This window comes from Giraffa tippelskirchi, chromosome 2 (assembly GCF_054371585.1).
Source record: "Giraffa tippelskirchi isolate mGirTip1 chromosome 2, T2T-mGirTip1v1.2.pri, whole genome shotgun sequence".
Lineage (NCBI taxonomy): Eukaryota > Metazoa > Chordata > Mammalia > Artiodactyla > Giraffidae > Giraffa > Giraffa tippelskirchi.
In genome coordinates, this window is record NC_137276.1 from 96,018,233 (window position 1) to 96,039,078 (window position 20,846).

At 38.2% G+C, this 20,846-nt stretch overlaps 1 protein-coding gene across 17 annotated transcripts in view; it reads right to left on the reverse strand.

Moving 5' to 3' along the window:
• Positions 1-20,846, reverse strand: part of ARMC8 (armadillo repeat containing 8) — a 103,398-nt gene that overhangs the window by 27,390 nt on the left and 55,162 nt on the right. For all 17 annotated transcript variants that reach the window (XR_014077998.1, XR_014077999.1, XR_014077994.1 and 14 more), the window contains one exon: positions 17,790-17,885. Coding sequence is in view for 11 of the 17 variants with exons in the window: in XM_081574117.1 (XP_081430243.1) it covers positions 17,790-17,885 (96 nt within the window). In the remaining 6 variants the exon portion in view is untranslated. The remainder of the gene's footprint in view (positions 1-17,789; positions 17,886-20,846) is intronic.

Genomic DNA, 20,846 nt, shown 5'->3' on the forward strand with positions numbered 1-20,846 from the left:
GCCACACTTGTAATACTGCCACGGTTAGAGAAGGGGTGGGTCTGTGCTCATCAGGTAGCTCCCAGTGCGGGCAACACAACCGGAGTCATTATTTTCACCCGGGAGAACACCTGGTTGGGGAAACATGTACAAAGATCTCCTGTGGAGTTTAACAAATTCCCAGGCCAATTAAATCAGATTCTCTGCGCTGGGCCCAGGCACCTATGTGTTCTTAAAAAGCTCCTCAGTTAGAGTCCAGTGTGCAGTGAGGTTGAGGGTCACTGACCTAGATTAAAATGAGAGGCGTTAGAAGCCTGAGCTCAGAACAGGAGAGGGTGGGAAATCTCAGGATGTTCAAGCCAAACAGGAAGAGAAGAAAACAGAATTGAAATGAATAGTGCCTGGCAGAAAGACCATCAACCATTAAGGACAGGCAACCACACTGCAGTCATAGGGCAGGAGGAATGCTCATTTAAAAAAGAAAAAAAAAAAAAGTAATGATTTGCAGGTTCGAAAGTGGCTGATGAAAACTTACATGTTGATCTATTTCTTACCCTAGACCAGACCTCATCTCATCCTTACCTTTATGCACATCTGCCCTCTGTCCTCACTGTCATCTCCAGCCCCTGAACACCACCCTTCTCACTGTCTACTGATCAACCTGACCCTCATATATCTTCTCTTTGACCTGGACGTCATGCTCAGACACTCCACATAGTAGACTCCTTTCCACTGTCCTCCCACCACTCAGTCCTGCTTCAGATCCCAAAATGCTGACTACTTACAATAGCTAGGACATGGAAGCAACCTAGATGTTCACAGAAAGATGAATGGATAAAGAAGATATGGTACATATATACAATGGAATATTATTCAGCCATAAAAAGGAACAAATTTGAGTCAGTGGTAGTGAGGTGGATGAACCTAGAGCCTGTTATACAGAGTGAAGTAAATCAGAAAGACAAAAACAAATATTGTATATTAACACATAAATATGGAATATAGAAAAATGATACTGATGAAAATTATCTGCAGGGAAGTAATGGAGATGCAGATGTAGAAAACAGACTTGTGGACACAGCGAGGAAAGGAGTGGGTGGGACGAATGGAAAAAGTAACACTGACATATATATTCTATTATGTGTAAATAGATAACTAGTGGGAAGCTGCTGTATAGCACAGGGACCCCAGCCTGGCGCTCTGTGATGACCGAGAGGGGTGGAATGCGGGGAGTAGAGAGAGGCTCAGGAGGGAAGTGACTTATGTATACTTAATGGCTGATTCTTGTTGTTGTATGGCAGAAACCAACACGACACTGTAAAGCAGTTTTCCTCCAATTAAAAACAAGAAACAAAAAAACCCTGCTGATATTAGAATAGAAAACCCACCAACACTGTCTGCCTGGTCCCAGGGCATGCCACCCTGCTCACTGTAGGCCCATAAGCCTCGCACTCCGCTGCAGGAGACACCATTTTTCTCATGATGTTTATCTTCTCCTTCTAGTGCTTCTTATCTCCCTCACACCCTCAGTCCCTCTGCGCTCACCTCATTCTCCAGGGACATTGCTTTCTTTCTGGGACACAAGTTGCCTCAACTTCCCTCTTCTCATTAACATGTCTCCATACCTTTCTTCACTCCTGTTGAGGCTGGGTACTTCCAGCTCAAAGCCCTTCTCGCTTCTCCACTCCTCTTCTTGAATCTTTACTCTGCTCTACCCCATTGAGTCCTCTTCCTCAGTTTGCCCCACTTCCCATTTCCACTTCTATTTCAAGTGCTCAAACTTCAGACTTTTCACCCCTTCCCTTCCTTAAATGGACATGCATCCCAAAGCTCTGTTCATCCTCACTCTACATAAATGAAAAGGTTGTGACTTCAAAATCAGCTCGATATGGATAGTTCTTTTTCCTGAACTCTACTGTCATATTCCCAACTGCCAGCTCAATGGAAACTTAAGTTCCATGAAGTCTAACCCATTATGTCCCACACTGAGTTTTTCTTCCCTCCTAAATGTGCTCTTTCTCCATGTCTGTCTGTCTGTCACTCTGTTAAAGGTGTTATTATTCTCGCTATCACCCAGGCACTACATTTGTTAATTCTGACTCCATCTCTTCCTGAACACCCAATCAAGTGATTTTGCACTCTACACCTTTTATTCATTCTCTTACTAATCTCACTCCGATAAACTTGTTAGGACCTTATTACTATTTTTGGGGGATTACAGCCTTTCCCAAGTTATCTAATCTTCTGTGCTACAGCAACTGTCAAAGACTGCTTGACTGACAGGTTCCTTCAATCAAGCACTAGCCATTGTTCTTGAAAAAGGCAAGGCCAAACCAGGACCTTCAGCACAGGAAGGAAATTAAAAGTTGGGGCAAAAGTCTCAGGCACCGAATAGCTAGATGCGGAAGTCTGAAAGCTCCTTCTCAGTGACCTGGGAAATATTTCTTACTTAAGAATAAGAAGGGATAACTTGGGAGGAACAGTTCCCTGTATTGAGTGTAATCACATTACCAGAAAATAAAGTGTTGAGGGCTGGGGAAGGCGCAGGGGCAGGGACACCTGATTACGCTCCAAGAACTGAGAAATACTATTAGACTGGCTCTGGTGCTTAAGAAACCTGGGCACAGTAAATACAGGCTTGTAAGAGGCTCCTGGACAATCTTTACTGGCCGCATCCCACCAAAGATGTAAATCTGCCAAGGCACAGGACAGGTGTAGCAATCATGTAGACAATACAGATCCATTCCTGCGTCTGAGCAACGCGCTTGAACTCTCTGGGCCTTCAGTAAAACGAGAGGACACAGCAATAATTATTTTACCTCCAATTCTCTGCAGTCAGGGAAATAAAAATCGTCTAAGTCTGTTTGGGCAAAACTGCCGTGACGTTCAGAAATGACATGGGGAGGCAGGTTGGTTAGAAGAGACTGGGGATAGTGCAGGACAGGGGGACAAAACCAGGGAGCAGGCAAGGAAAGGCAAACAGGACACAGCTCCTATTTACATGCCCGCATTTACCTATTCAGCAAATATCTGTGTGCCCTCTGAGTGCTAGGCATAGTTTTAAAACTTGAAGATACAGTGATGGGGGGAGCGAGCCCTTGTTCCCAATAAACTTACAGTGTTGAATAAGCAAGGGCAATCCACTATTTAATGAGTGCTATGGCACTTGAATCTATGTCAGTAAAAGCACTTTAGGAATGACACAGGTCATGGGGTTAAGGCAAACAGAGTGAAATAAGTACAAAAGGTAAGTAGGAAAAATGCCCATTCTCAAGAACGAGAGTTCTATTATCAACTGGGAAGTGGACATTAATTCGAGAAGAAAATATTCTGACTCAGCCCAGAGAACTGTGCTAGTGGTCAGTCACTGAAACATAGAGTAGAGCTTTGAACTTTCTTTCAAGTTTCCTGGGTGGGTGGGGGGTCTGGTGGCTGACACTTTGGGGATAGAGGAGAGCTATAAAGTAGATGGAAAACCTCGCTCCTGATTTAGGATATAAAGTAGTAGAATCATCATGGCAGAACCCTGCTACGGTTCTAGAAAGCACACTACTTAAGTGTCTGATCTACCTTTTCCATCAAGGTATCAGTCGGGCAATAAGTGGGTAAAAATGATGCAAAGTCAGAACGTGAATGAATCTAGGTTTCAAACCCAAAAGAGTGCCCTGAGAGGCTACATGAATGAGCAAAAGGATCTAACTGCAATTGTAGCCTTGAGCATACCGAGACATCTATGCAGGGATAAAAGGAGCACTGTAGTGAATACACTAACCAAAATGAGGATAAAAATGTGATTCAGTTCAGTTCAGTTGCTCAGTCATGTCTGACTCTTTGTTCCCCTATGGACTGCGGCACACCAGGCTTCCCTGTCTATCAGCAACTCCTGGAGCTCACTCAAACTCATGTCCATTGAGTCGGTGATGCCATACAACCATCTCCTCTTCTGTCGTCTCCTCCCACCTTCAATCTTTCCCAGCATCAGGGTCTTTTCCAATGAGTCAGTTCTTTGCATCAGGTGGCCAAAGTATTGGAGTTTCAACTTCAGCACCAGTCTTTCCAATGAATATTCAGGACTGATTTCCTTTAGGGTTGACTGGTTGGATCTCCTTGCTGTCCAATGGACTCTCAAGAGTCTTCTCCAACACCACAGTTCAAAAGCATCAATTCTTCAGTGCTCAGCTTTCTTTATAGTCCAACTCTCACATCCATACATGACTACTGGTAAAACCATAGCTTTGACTAGACGGACCTTTGTCGGCAAAGTAATGTCTCTGCTTTTCAATATGCTGTTTAGCTTGGTCATAGCTTTTCTTCCAAAGAGTAAACATCTTTTAATTTCATGGCTGCAGTCACCATCTGCAGTGATTTTGGAGCCCAAGAAAATAAAAGTCTGTCGCTGTTTCCATTGTTTTCTCATCTATTTGCCATGAAGTGATGGGACCGGATGCCATGATCTTAGTGTTTTGAATGTTGAGTTTTAAGCCAGCTTCTTCCCCCTCCTCTTTCACTTTCATCAAGAGGCTCTTTAGTTCTTCTTCACTTTCTGCCATAAGGGTGGTGTCATCTGCGTATCTGAGGTTATTGATATTTCTCCCAGCAATCTTGATTCCAGCTTGGCTTCATCCAGCCTGGCATTTCGCAGGATGTACTCTGCATATAAGTTAAATAAGCAGGGTGACAATATACAGCCTTGACGTACTCCTTTCCCAATTTGGAACCAGTCTGTTGTTCCATGTCCGGGTCTAACTGTTGCTTCTTGGAGGTAGGAAAAAGTTTGGAATCAAATCCAGAGAAACAATTTTCAGGTCACCTGGGAAGGAGCTGGCAGTAGCCACTGCCATAGTAGCCCTTTGACCCACATGAAGGTCTAACAGAGCACTGGATAGCTTCTCAGATGTGGGGCTGGAAAGCCAAATACAATAAAATACATTCTCCAAGGTGTCTTTCAACGACCCTAGTACTGTGCTGTAGAGTTGATAATGATGGACAGCCAAGTTCTAGTCCCTGCAAAGGATCTTTAGGTCTTTCCAGGTATAAGAGCAATGCCAAGTGGGGTCTGAAGTTGTTCTGCCTCATGGGTCTTGGAGATTCCTCAACCACAGCTCAGCAAATATGCCCTGTGGCATAGCTTGTTGAATCTGCTCTAAGAGAGAGATACACAGACATTGTGTCTGGCCAGGAGGAATATTAGTAATGGACTGAATCCTCAGAGTGGAGTCATCTCTCTTTCCCTGCTCTTCAAGGGGACTGGTTTGTACATTTAACTACAGAATTAAAGCATATAAAAAATTCTGTACCTTAAACACATTTGAGGTCAGTGGGCTAGGTGCTATGTACCCTCTGCTGGTGTCTTCATCACTACACGCTTTTGGTAAGCTTTTTGTCTCTGACATTGGAGCTCTCGTAGGGGCAGATGAAGATCTACTGGAATAGCATGTGAGGCCCCTGTTTTGGGACAGGAGATCCCTATGGCCTGGGGGAGAGAAGGGGTCAGCCTAGAAGGTCATGGGGAAAATGTAGAACCCAGGTTATCCTAAGGCAGAAGTGCACGGCATATATGGGAATATTACCAAGTTAAAGGTGAAAATGAAAGTGGAAGTCGCTCAGTCGTGTCTGACTCTTTGCAACCCCATGTGGCCTTGGCTTAAAAGGGAATTCCCCAGCCCTGCATGAGCTCTAGTGGATCTACAACTTAGTTGTGGCTAAGTCATAAACCACCTCTTTCTCAGAAAACTGAAGAAATGAAGGGTCAGAGAGCTAAAACACAAAAACAAAAACAAAACAAGACACAGCTACTCTTCCAGCAAGACCCAGGATGAAGCATTTTCCAAGTACTACAAACTTCAGAGTGGACTTTGAACTGTGATGAAACCAGAAGAAGATGTGGAAATGGAAACCAGGCAGATTCTTAGCGGTGTCACCAAACTTCTTAGACAATTCAAAGCAGGTGGGCTCAGTTATTTATACTAATGTGCACAATGGCCAGGTAAACACAAGTTAATTCCAAATGGGCTTCTGTGAAGGGTTCCTACAAAGAGTTCCAACAGAGGATAACAAAACAGAACTGTCCAGAAAGAGTGAAGACTTGGAATCAAACTTTTAAGTCAGAAGAGACTGCCATCTAAGATGATAAAGTATCAAATCCAGAAAGTCTAGTTAAAGCAGCAAGAACTAAGCAGTCAAGCAGACTGTAGCACAAGGAGGTCAGGGAGAAAGAGTAGGTCTGGCAAGGAAAAAGGATATACAAGAGCCCTGAACCTGTTATGTCAACACTTCAGTCTCACAAGTGTCAATCTCAGGGCACATACTTGGGCCTTCCTACTTGGGGCCACTTACATAAGGTCCAGCCCCTCATCTAAGTTATCTTTTTAAAAGATGAGCCCTGTGAACACAAGTTCAGATGCCAGTGCAGTCGACTGGCTTTAGAAATGAGGTAAAGGCTGGGAGGATGAAAAGGGGGTTAAGAGATAACAAAGTAAACACTAGAGTGAGTAAGCACTAGAGTGAGGTAAGTACAGCCAGCTAATCTGGTAGACTGAGTAGCATTTTTAGTGGACTGGGGAGGGATCTATTCCTGCAAGTAGAAAATCAAACTTTTCCTAGATTTTAGGATGTGAGCATACTGATTTTGCCACAGAATACTTAACTAAAGGATATGCTGCCATGCATATCATGGAAATGCACTTAATATTTATAACTCCTGAGTACATCCTCATGCCATTACTCCTTTATTAAAACAAAGCAAAACAAACAAAACCCCCCAACAGTACATGGCCTTCCATGAATCAAGCAAGGGCAGCTGCAGTGCTAGCTCTTAAACAGGTTCCACTGGAAACCTGACCCTCTTACTGCATTCTTCTGCATGGCATTAATGGCAGCAGACATAACTCTCTGAAAGAACTAAATGAATTTATGGCTGTTAATTTTTACTTGAATAATGTTCAAATCTACATAGGTTTTAGAAATAAACTCTGTAAAGGTTTTAAAATCTACAGAGGTCTTAGAAATAAACTTCTTTATTGACAATGAGGTCTTCGAAGTTCAGAAAGATTAAGTCACTGATTCAGGTTCTCTAGGCAAATTTGGGGCAGAGCTGGCAAGTCAACTCCACCTGATTTTCTGACTTCTAGTTTGAGGTCCTTTCTGCTCATTGTGCTTAAGGATGAGATATTTGCTTAGCCTCAGTTATGAAGTTGAGGCCTGAGTTTGAAAATTAGGAATAAAGAGAACTTAAAAGTCTTCAGGGTTGTAGGAACTACAGATTACATATTGACATCCTAGGCCAATAAAGATTATCATATACTATACAAGGCAAGAGAGGGCATTGTTAATAAGCTAGACAAAGAAAACAGAAAAGGTCCAATTCACAACACCTACATGAAAGAAAAATGACAAATCATTCAGCCTGGGTTGGGAGTATAAATGCCAAAGGTCAGAGAGGTTGCAAGTCAATGAAGAAAAGTTGTGAAGAAACCACAAGAGTGAGTTCCACTAACTGTGAAATTCAATTCCCTTATAATCTGATCTCCATTCTAGAATTAGGACCCAGTTTCAGCAGATACCAACTAAACAGACTAATATTCTACTGTTCTCAGGCTGCAAGCCCTATGTGCTCTGGATGAGACCTGCAGGCTTTCCCCAACTACAGCCTATTCTGTCATATTTTTGCACTGCTCCAATACAAGATTTTCTGACATTTTCCTCTAGCAAATATTTAAAGAATAAAGGGTAATTTTTACCAGAGACTTTTTTTTTTTTCTCTATAAGATATACAGTTTCTCTAAAGACAGTTACTGATCAAAACATTATATCCTGGAGTCTCAGTAAACATTTTACAAGGCATTTCTTCCCTTCTCTCAGTCTTCTATTGCTCTCCATTTCCACATTCATACCAAACTTCTCTAACTCCACAATCTTGGGAGACAGGGGGTTGGGGGAAATAGCATACGTCCTCTAAGCCAGAGAAGTTGAAAAACCAAACATCATAAGAGTTGATCTGCAGGGCCTCCTTTTGGTCCTTTCTCTTGAAGGCATTGAACTAAATTAACATCTAAGCTCTCCTGCAGGTCCAAGCCTGGGAGCAATATCACTGCTTTAGGAGTGGAGGACAAAGAGAAGGGGCTTCTTACGGTGGGCCTTCTGTATTTCATTCTTGCTTTTAAGCCTCTTAAGTGGCAGTTTGTAATTTCTACCTCTGGACCCTTTTATCTTCTTAAAGTGAAAATAGCTCAGTAATGTCCAACTCTTTGTGACCCCATGGATTGTAGTCCACAAGGCTCCAGTGTCCACGGAATTCTCCGGGCAAGAATACTGGAGTGGGTAGCTGTTCCCTTCTCCAAGGGGTCTTCCTAACCCAAGGACTGAACCCAGGTCTCCCACACTGAAGGTAAATTCTTTACCGTCTGAGCCACCGGTGAAGCCCAAGAATACTGCAATGGATAGCCTATCCATTCTCCAGGGAATCTTCCGACCCAGTAATTGGACCAGGGTCTCCTGCATTGCAGGCGGATTCTTAACAGCTGTGAAACTTCATTTATGTTAAGTGTTTAAGAAAAACACTCAAAAGTTCTAAACTTTTCTACACTGTAGAGAAAAAAACAGGAGAACTCTCTTGGCCCCAACTGTCCTTCTCTTGAAACCAAAAATATAAATACAGTGTGTGAGAAATACTTACAACATCTAAAAATCGATCAACACTTCCTCAGTCAAAAACATATTTCTCTACACATAAGAGTTCAATTTTAAAAGTTCAACCACTAGCTTTATGACAGAACAAAACCTAAACAGCTGCTGAGTTATACTTTTATTTTAGCACACAGACAAAACCATTATAAGTGACTATTCAAACAACAGAACTAGAAACTTCCCCTCCATCTCCTACTGTTTTTCAGGGGTCTGAATGATGTGCTGCCCCAAGAACAATGCAACACAATGGCTCGCTCAGCCCCTGCTCCTCAGCACAAAGCTGTGCACGCAACAGTCTTAAATATCCTACAGGTTGGCTGGTTGACTTCTGATGTCCAGACATACACAATTTACTCAATAAATACAAGCAGAGTTATCTATCAAGTACTGCATTTATGGAGCTTACATTCTAGTTATGAACATTATAGCCTGATAAGAGATGACTACTAAAAGATTTCAAAATGCTGCCTCAAGTTCAAATCCATTCCATAAGGAAGCTGTCTACAAAATAAAATTCTGAGATGACATCACTAACTCATTAACATCATTAACTGGATGCTTCCTTTCCAGAATATTAATTTACAGCGTAGTCATATCAAGATAGTGGCCTTAGAAACTAACATCTTCAATGGATGCAGAAGGAAAACAGATATGGAAATCTTTTATTTCTTAATATCTTAGAAGGAAAAGATGGGAATACTTTTAAGTAAACTTCTTTATAATATATAAATGGACTTCAACTACAGCCTTATTTTAGTCATATCTACGTGGATCACGGCAAAACTGGCTTTCAACGTAGATGAGACTTTTTACACACACACGAGGCGCTAGAATTACTACACAGCAATTTAGTGTCTCATTCCTTAACTGCTTTAAATTGTAGGCTCTCACAAGCTACACACGAGTCTAGTGCTTCATTCTTGGGAATACAGGAGGAGGTATATCATAAATGCCACATGAATAAATGGATGTGATTAATGCATCTCATTATCCACTCTGTACCAAAAACTATGTGAGAGAAAAAACACATTTTCTGAATCTTATACTTTGCAACCACTTAATACAGATGATCACGTTTTCTGAATTCATAGCACTTTTTTTTTCAGACTATCACACATCTCCCAGTGAAATTTCTTGCCATTTCATAATTTGGCTCTAGTGGGCATTTAATTTTAGATGAGTAAAGTAATGAAGTGGTTAACAGTACAGGCTTTGGAGTGAGAGAGACTGGAACACAATTTAGGGGCTACCACTTATTGGCTGGATGGTCTTGGTCAAACCACTTGTTTCCTGATTTGTAACAGCTTCCCTTACAAGGTTGTATAAGGTTTAAGGGAGATAATGTGCTAATGCACCTTTATCAGCACAGTGCCCAGCACACAGTAAGTGCTCAATAAATGGTAGTTCTGCTAAGTTTGGTTTCCCAAACAGATTATCTCTTGATGTAAATATCTGAATTACATGATTTTTACATGCCCCCATACCGCCGTGCTGCAGTCCATGGTGTCACAAAGAGTCAGACACGACTAGGTGACTGAACAACAACACCTAACACAATGCTTCATATGTAGTAAAGGCTAAATAGATATTTACTTAATAATGGAACTGGATGGATCTTAATTTTTCTCTTTGGAAAGGTGAAAAATCTTATTCTGACAACTCTGCTAATCAATACACAGCATCTATGGTTTCCTACCATAACCAAAAGCCATAATTACCATCCAATTTGTCTGGGATCTGTCACATGTCAAAATCATTCAAACAAGGGAAACTGCATGTAGGACAGTATCCAGTGACAATGTCTTACTGTCAACACTTGACAATGCCTCTCTTTCAGGAAGTCAGACAGCTGATCTCCAAGTCCCCCCCGCCTCCCCTCTGGTTTTGGTAGGGCCCCATTTCTTTCTACAGTCCAGTATGAAGAGGCGAATGAGAAATACAGTTTTTCATCAAACTGGTTTATGGGTGTTTCTATTTAGCTATGCAGTTTTAGCACAGGGTGGGCAAAGTTTTTCTGCAAAGGGCCAAACAGTAAACTTTTAGGCTTTGTGGGCCATGTGATTGTGCAAAACAGCCACAGGCAATGCATAAACAAGTCAACATGGCTGTATTCCAACAAAACTTGATAAATATTTCATCAATTATACCTCAATAAAGCTGAAAAAAGATACAGAGGAAGAAAAACTTTATGGACACAAATTAGAATTTAATTTACTTTTCATGTCAGGAAATATTACTCTTCTTTTGGTTTTCTTCTTCCAACCATTTAAAAATGCAAAAACCATTTTTGGCTCACAGGATACAGAATTATTATATAGGTGATAAGTACCCACAGGATATAGTTTGCTGACTCCTGCACTAGCATCAATATAGGGAAGTGTGTAGCACTGATTCTGGTTCTTCATCACAAACTCAATCTTCTCAAGGTCTACTTCTCCACAAATATTTTATCATCCCAAACAATTCATTCATTTCCAGACAGAACATTCTTGAAAATCCAACCAAGTCACTAATTTTAGCTCTACATAGACCATAATATAATATGATCTTTAATATACACCATATTTTAGCTCATTTCTTGGTTTATTAGACATCTGTCTTAATTATATTATAAACAACTAATGAAACAACCAGTTTGTACTTCTTATTTAAAAAAAGAACAAGAACTGTAATTCAATGATTTATGCAACTACAATACCACAAAAATAGTATAACTCTCAATTTTATGTCTCCATTTAATGAAACTCTAAACTATAAGTTCATTACGTGATTGTATAAATACCTCTATTCTGTATATAGCATTATCGCTCCCAGGTTTGCTTCTTTCAGTATGTTGAAGGCCAAGGGTCTTAATACTGTGGGCAAGTGGCAAAACCTGGTCCTGTCACGGTGAACTCTTTAAAAATACTTACCATCATGAATCAGTGTTGCAGAGTTCATTTAAAATTCTTTAGTAGATTAGCTTTCAGATGACAACTAACAATTTAACCACAGATTAAATCAAGTAATTATGAATTCTGAATGAATTTGTTGTTATTCAGTAGCAGAACCAAGTCCTGAAGGGTGCTATTTCTGTGGTACCGTCGAAAACCTTCAAAATGTTCAAGGCATTTGTTTCAACATGTAGACTAAGGCTTAGAAAGAATTCTCTGCATTTGCCTGATTTCATGGCAGAGACAAATACAGAATTTTAACAGTATACCTTTTAGATAACCATTTAGAATTACTGAACTTCACAAAATATTTAAAAATATAAACTCATGGTACAATTATAGTGTTACATAGAAGATATAATAATAAAATAAAATCAAGCTATAACAAATGATTAAAAAGTTCAAAGTGAAGTGCTTATTAAATTTTTGAGATGTTAGAAAGATAGTAAAAAAAACTGGCCTAAATTTACAAATATACTTTAAAATCATATAACTTCAAAAACACAGAAGATTTACATTTGTTCAAAATTTGAACATGTGCATTTGGGACATGGTTTCAGAAGAATGATGACTCTTTGGAGAAATGACATCTCTGGCAATCACAGACAGTAATAATTAATACTTTGGTAAAGTTAGAATTTGGCCTCCTTACTTTGCTCAAGACATCTACTACCTATGATTTTAACCAATTATTGATTTATATTGTAAATTCTATTTCATTCCAAGAAAAGCAAAAGTGTATTTGTACTTCAGAGGGCATGGTAAAGCAACAAAAAAGTTTTGAAAATGAGTATTTTAAATATATTGTAAAATATAATTATAAGAGTAGGAAGACAACTTAATAATAAAAGATAAACTAAGGAAAGAACCTATACTTCTGAATTATAAATATTCTTTTTACTAAAACAAATAACTAGTAGTCTTGGAAATTTATAGCATAAAAGCAGTCTTCATTCACTATAAACCTTTTTACTTATGCCCCAGTATCATTCAATTTTTTTCCCTAATATACTTATTTATCTTTAATCTTCCAATAAAATTATTCATGGAAGGTATTCTAACAAATGCTTCCATTTATTGAGCACCTACATGCACCACGCTAGATATTTCAAATACATTATATCTCAAACTAAAATGTCCCTGCAGATAAAACTTCCTCTGTTAGGAAAAAGAGGGTATAAGACAAAGTCTCAATCTTCTTTGCTTTCCTTTCCTCATTTTTCTCTGCCTATACTTCTCAAAAAAATTGTTCAGTTTAAAAAGAAAATATATCTCACCCTTGGCTACCTTCTTCACATATGTTATGTAAAAACCACTGTGACTAGTCTTTTTCCCCTTACAAAGAACAGAAACTTAAGATTTCATGTTTTTGATTCTTGAAGATAGAACAGGCATCTAGAAAACATCAAAATATTAAATTATTCATCTCCAAGTTGATTCAAGGATAGGTCCACTGATATCACCATATCCACTTTAATTGGTTCCAAATAATTCTTTGAGCCCCTTGCAAATTCTTACTGGTATTTCCTTACTTTTCTCTGACTTACTAAGGTTTTATTATAAATTCTGAATATTAAGGCTGTGTCTTTACTTCTCTTTATCACACTTGTTGTTTTCCCCCCTCTCTCTACCCATCTGACATTATTTATACAATGTAGGCAGTTCAATCAATCTATGTAGAATTAAATTACTGACCTTCATTAATTATGATTTTCATAAAAATCTGACATTCATTAATTGGAATTATTTTATCCAGTTGTATATCACTTTACAGAATAGGTTGATTTCTAAGAGTTGGGCTAATTTCTATAAACCAAATCATACTTTTATCCCTAGGGGAAAAAACTGTGCAGATTCACGTTTGTGAGTGCTATACATCTTTAAAAATCACACATTTAGAAAGGAAAAAAACTAAGAAATGGTAAAAATTATTTCAAAATTAAACAAGTACCATACCATAAAACATGTACTCTTTGATCTGTACCAAAGTAAGTAGAAGACATGTCCTTGGAATTGTCTGCCTCTTGAAAATAGAAAATTCCCATATCCTCTCTATGCTAAGTATAGTGAAACCCCTTGCCTATATGATCAGATATAGGTTTTTTCTATTTTAAATCTCCTCTCTTCACATATGTGTAGAATTGCTAGTAAAGTTATGAAAGTTCTTAATGAAGAGAGGCCCATTTATAATATAGTTAACAGTGCTTAACAATGCAATTTTGCAATATGGTTCAATTATCTGCTTGTCTTTTTTTTTTTCCCCATTCATCCATTTATTCTTCAAATACTAGGTAAGTGTCAACTAGGCACTCAATAGTATTGTAGATGCTGGGAATACAGTGAGGAACAAAATATTTAAAAAGTCCCTGCCCTCACGGGGCTTACAGTCTAGTTCCTCAAAGGGGATCTCTAGCTAAAATAAAAGTACTCAAAATCCACGAGGAAAGCTTTCTGAAAGGCTCCGTTAGTCTGATATCTCAGAGGAGCAAAGGCTACAATAAGTACTACATTAACATTTGTAACATGTTTTATTTTTATCAAAAATAAAAATAACATCTAGTTAAGTTTATTAATTTCCTTAAATTTTAATTTATTCATATTTAATATACTTCTAATTTTCCTCAATTTACACTTTCTAGCTATTTCTGATAAATTCTATATCCTCCTTGAAGAAAGTAAGAGAGACAATCCTTTTAAATTTCCAACCTAATTGATGATCAATAGGTACCAATCAAGAGATGATCTTCAAAAAAGCAATTTTTTGTTATAAAACAATGGACTTCACAATTACAGGACTGTTTGCTACTGCTGCTTCTGCATGATTTAACCAATTGACTGGGGTTTTGATTGGGATACCAGTACTCGAAATAATTTGTCAGTTTCCTAACTTCTTTGTTACCGTCCCATTAACTAAACTTATAACTTCTTAGTCAGCATTACTATGTGGTAAGGGTTATCATTAGAAACTAGACTTTCCCCATGGCAAAGATTACCTGGCATTTTATCTAACTTTTACCTGGCATAGTTGTCAGTGCAGGCACTGCTAATGTGCTCTGGACCCTTCTTTTACCGAGCTCTCAATTCCTGCTCTGCCCTTGCTTTCTCTAACCAAAACTGTGAATTATCTAAGTTTAATATGGCCAGGCCACATCTGTTGTCAAGCTGAGCGGTCCTTCATCCTTTCTTGGGCTTCTTCTCCCTCTTCATGTCACAGCTAATGGTAATGTTTTCCACTTTCACCGCAGGACACTTTCCACCCTCTTTCACTGACAGGACACCACAGGCAATCAGGAAATTTGTAGGTATGCCACAGAGTGATAAAGGATGCCAAGCTAGGAATAAGGATATCAACTTTGCTCTGCACAGGATATCGAAAGATCCAGAGGTATTAAAGGAAATGTCACTCTGCATATGATTTCTGCATTTTCCTTTCTATATTTCTCTCTCTATATATTCATTCAACAACATTCATTGAGTGCTTATGAGGTTCTGGGACTGTTACAGTTAGTTACTTCTAATGGGAACACACCAACACTGTTTCAAAGCAGCACTGGTAACTCTCTGACCTATAGGTCATATTCAGTCTTCAGCTTAATTTTGTGTGGCCCAGAGAGAAGGTATCAAGAAATGAAATCACAACAGGCCGTAAGAAGTCTTTAGAAGCAGTAAGATAGAGAAAGCCATAATTCCATGAAGAGAGGAGGCCTGTATCTTTCTCCTTTACTTCTGTGTATACCTCTCACTGTCTCTAGTTCTTTGCTCTAGTTCTCTCTTCTTCACTTTGCCTCATTTCCTTAACTGGTCATAAAAAAGCCAATGAGATGTATGTTACTTCCTGTATTTATTGAATTGCATTCCCACCTTCAATTTAAAGGGCAGACCAACTGAACACCTCTTATTTGTATCCTGGAGCAAACATAAGCCTTTTTGTTGCTTTTGTTTGGAGTGAGGGAAAAGGAGAGGGTGGAAATAGGTCTCCAGTCCTTGAAATCTCTTTCAGAGATTACCCACTCATTAACTCAGTAAACTAAAATTCCATCTTGGCATGTATGAAAACTGCATTAAAAAATAAAATAATAAACATTGTACTTCAAGAATCTACACCAAAAAATTAAATACAATCAAAGTTCATTAAGGCATAAGTGTAAAAAGTAAATAAATATTTCATAGAGAAAGTAAATAAAAATCTATCCAAATAATTATTTCAACAAAAAATAGAATAGCAATAAATGCATCCAAAGGAAGAGTTATCATTTATCATTTTTTATACACTAAAAATAAGGTTTCTCCACTAAGAACTGTTTTCATGCAGATTTTATCACAAAATTATTTTATATTTTTCAGTTTACAATTTCTCTCTTCAGTAGTTGCTATGAACTGTAAATTATTCACTTAATTCCCCAGAAATTAAATATCTTCCTAAGAACTCTATAGAATCCCCATTACATCAGCATACCACAGTATCTTTTCTACAGCACACACAAAAAAAACTATAATAATTATAACTTATTCTTTATTTGTCATCTTTCTACAGAAGTTATCAGGATTTAGCCTTACCAGGAGATTATACACATTATAAATACAAGTTTAGACTACTAATCACCAGACTGTTACGTTGTATTTCTAGAACACGATATCACAAATTAAAGTCATTAATTCCAAAACAATAGTTTATTAACAAAAAAGTACAAAGAAGTACAAATGGACATCCTATTTCCCCCTCATTATGGTCCATCTATCTATCTCCCTTTCAGTCCATGGCATGGCCTTCTTGAGCTAAAAGAATGGGTAAAATACTTCTCTTTCCATTGGGCCCTACTAAACCATCCCCAAACAAATCATTATGTACTTAAATTACACAGTCCATGTCAATTTTTAAAATGTTTTATCTATATGAATTGCCATAAAAGCCTCTCCCCTTGGCAACATACCATGTTCCTAAACTGAATGAAACATATGAACATCAATATCCATAAATCATGCTTAGACAGAGGGAATATTTTATCACTAGTATGTTTGCCTTGAAGTAACAGTTTACAAATTAAAGCTTAGAGGTGTTGAAAAGGATTTTCATAGATATTTACTAAAACATATCAAGTCAAAAACATCTTATTAACTGAACTAAATTGAGGTACATGGAAAACATTCAGCTTAGTTGTGTTTACTGCACAGATTTTTAAATCAAAGCTACTTACATTTCTAATCTTACTGCTGTTAATTTCAATTTTCTCCAACAGTGGTCCAATTTATTTTAATAAACCTACAGTTAATTCCATACTTCTCTCTCTACAAGCCCAAAGTACCTCTCTAAATCATGTTAAAGTTCCAACACTTGTGATTTCTCTCTCAGGGCTCCTTAAAATACCAACACAGGATGGGAAGATTTAGTAAACTGCCACATTTTGCTTTCTGCTATGGTTCATCAAGACAGAACATATGAATTAATTTACTGATGTTCCCAAAGTCTTGCGTATAATTTATTAAGATTATACATTTTTTTGTGTAGTAAGCTCCAGCCTTTTGGTCTGCAGAGGGAGCCAGATCAGAGCTTACAATACTTTACTCCCTGCTTAGAACTATTCTCATGAAGAACATGAGCTCAGTGTTGGACTAGACTGTAATAACATAAGGTGCTATACCAGTGATACATTTTTTGGGAGCTGGAAAATTCAGATGACCACTCACTAAACATAAAATCATTATTCCACAAAGATTTTATTCACATCAAACTTGCACAGTAGCAAAAAAAATCAAAACATAACTAAGCCACATATCAAAGAACAATATACAATAGAGATTTGAATTTCTCAATGGCATCGGAAAGGATTTCCATAAATAACATTTACAATTCTAGTGTTAGGTCTTTCAAGGTATCTGAAGCTTCACAGTGCTAGAATTGATTTTTATCAGAACACATGCAAAAATGTGCAACATAATAATCCATATTAATGACACAAAAAAGCACGCCGGTTATTTGTCATTCCAGCACGGCCATGCCACTCTATGTTCTAAAAAAAAAACAAACAACCCCCCAAATCCGGGTCCCATTCATTCTTCAATTATGCCTTTAGTCACTCTGTTTTATTATATTCAAACAGTCACTGTTAGTGCTCTTCACCACGACTTTCAGGTTGACGTCACTCCCTGCCTGCTGGCTGTCAGGACTGGGGGACGCCCCTCTCCCAGACTCACCTTCTTCCGGATGTCTTCATCGTTTGCTCCGAGAGAGGCATAGAGCTTGAATGCAGCCTGGCGAAGTTCATGAGCATGCTTTAAGTCATGATCAAGCTACAGGAGGAAAAAAAGATGTGTTCCAACCCAGTCCACAAATTACATTCTCAATAAAACTAATAGAGTTGAAGAAAAAAAAATGCTGAACAGCTACTAACATATTAGTGCTGGTTATTTTGGGGTGTGGCTCACATATGACTGAGACCTTGCTAGGTCTGTGTCAGGAAGACCTGGAATTCTTGCAGTTTGCTTCTGTCTAAAATGTGATAACATTGGTATATGAAAAACCTTCGTGATCTTTGAGCCCTAAAAATTCAGTGTTTCTTTAGTGGCACCGATGCTTGCTTGCACCAGTTGGGTTTTTTTGACTATGGCATGTGGAATCTTAGTTCCGCAACCAGAGATTAAATCTGTGCCCCCAGAAATGGAAGCATGGAGTTCTAACCACTGGACCACCAGGGAATTCCCCACCAGCTCTTTGAAATACTCTCACAAACATGGCATACTCAGGCCCTTCCAGCCCTAGAATACAGCTGATAACTTGAGTGCTGCTGCAATCTTTGAGAAGGTTTTCCCAAACATTAATTGTGCTAGAAGGAAAATCTTTGTAAAAATACTTTAAATAAAGAACAGAAAATGGTAATCATTATTATCTGTCTATTACAGCTATCTGAGAGTTGTTTTCAGGAGACTTTTTTGGGATAAATTTATTAAAATTACTGGTATGAAATAATTATAGCTGTCTTTCACATGCATAACTGGCTTTCTCAGTTATCAGTTCTTCCAAACACCTGATCTATCACCAAACTACCAAAAAGAGAAAAAAGAAGTATGTTCTTAGGACATTTTCGGTGATAAATACTAACCAGTAAATTTATAAGGCAAATCAATAAATAGTTTCACAACTAAGAGATATAACTTACTCATCCAAATGATGGCAACTTTTTCCAAATGAGTTGCCTTGGAAAACTTCACCCTTATGCAAAGATGTAGGTGTTGCTCACAATATTCTGAAACCCTCTTTTGAAAATTCCTAAAGAGCTGAATAGCATACTAGCAAGAAAACCTTGACAATAACATATTTTCATCAACTAAGAGAGTTTTAACTGTCATTGGTGTGTGAAGATGGAGAAACTCAGCTAGGTAATGTCATTTAGAGTAACAACAACAACAAAAACTCCACAATAAAAAAACCTGAAACTCAGATGGGATGGTTCTAAAGGCAATTCTTAAGCGTAGTTCCAAAAATATCTTGACCAAAGCAGGCATGGATGGTTTATGGGAGGAAATCTCCCAATATACAACATTCATTTTGATGTGTAAGTTCTAAAATATGTGTTCTTATGTCTTAACTACTTTCCAGTCATAACTCACTAGAATAGTGACTTGGACTTAAATAAAGTATCATGAAAATCACAAATTTATTAACATGCAAAAAGTCCCTTTTCGGTCTAGTATCCACACTTGTATGTCAGAAACCACTGGATAATCTGTCATCAAAAATAAAGATGACAAAACAAACTAATATTCAAGTTTAGGAGATTTTTTAAAGTCATTATTATTTCAGTTTCACTGTGATGGAAAAACTCTAGGAGAAGGGATAATCTATATACCAGTTAAATGTTTTGCACATATGTAAGCTAGAAGTTTTTATAACTGTTTCTTCACTCTCATATCCATTTGCCTTGCTGGGATGGTCAACTAAAGGGGTTCATGAGGCTCTAGTTAGGACTTACTCATATATCTTTGTACTGGGAAGTACTGTGTCAGTTTGAGCAAGTAGTCAGAGGGAAAACAGACAAGGCAAGCTGGTTCAATATAACCTACAGCTTCTACTAGAAAAACAATACTGTTGAAGGAAGTGAAAGTGAAAGTGGCTCAGTTGTGTCCGACTCTTTGCAACCCCATGGATTATACAGTCCATGTAATTCTCCAGGCCAGAATACTGGAGTGGGTAGCCTTTCCCTTCTCCAGGGGATCTTCCCAACCCAGGGATCAAACCCAGGTCTGCCACATTGCAGGTAGATTCTTTTTTTTTTTTGCAGGTAGATTCTTTACCAGCTGAGCCACAAAGTAAGCCCAAGAACCCTGGAGTGGGTAGCCTATCCCTTTTCCAGCAGATCTTCCTGACCCAGGAATCGAACTGGGGTCTCCTGCACTGCAGGCGAATTCTTTACCAACTGAGCTATATTGAAGGAAGGGTAGGCACAAAACTTTAATATATAAAGGGCAGAGTACATTAATACAAATATCAATGAAAGTTATTCTAGGCCCTTTCTAAGACAGAGAAAGGTATACCCTTAATAGTTTATTTTCAATGTAAAATGCCAAAAGAACAGTTGCCTACCAGATGAAGTTTTTTGGAACCCAAGGGCATGGGAGAGGTCAAAGAATAGTTTTAAAAATTTACCACTGGGACCAGTGGCATCAAAAACAGTCACATATGTGAAACAGTACTGGTTACTATTTACGAGGCAATGCTCTCTCTACTACGACTTCCTTAAATAAACTTTCTCTAATAGAATGTTTATCTCTCATGCTTAGAGAAGTACATATGACAAACAGGTTGAGAAAAACAAAGCCAAGAAGAATTATCTACCATTCTAAGGAACTGATAGTTTGAGGAAAAGTTAGCACAATTTGGTCCTTCATGCTTTCAAACTAGAGGTTAGGTGGTGCTTTACTGTCAACTACCAGGCCCAAAACACAGTATGAAACTGCAGAAAAGAAAGAGGAGATGGCAAAAATTATAAGAAAAGATATGAAAAAACAGTGGCAGAGAGTAAAATAAAGCCACTCAGTCTCCTGGAACAGAAGATAACCTTTGTTCTAAAGAATGAGAATATAGCAACAGAGATGATTCTGGAACCTTGAAAAGGATTAGAGGATGTTGATATAATGTCAATAACCCTAGCTTAGAGACCCTGCTATTTTGGGGTTAGGTGGGAATCAGGAATGAAATTTCTTGATTACCTCCTTACTAAAAAACTTAACAAACTGAATTCAAAAATTCATAAA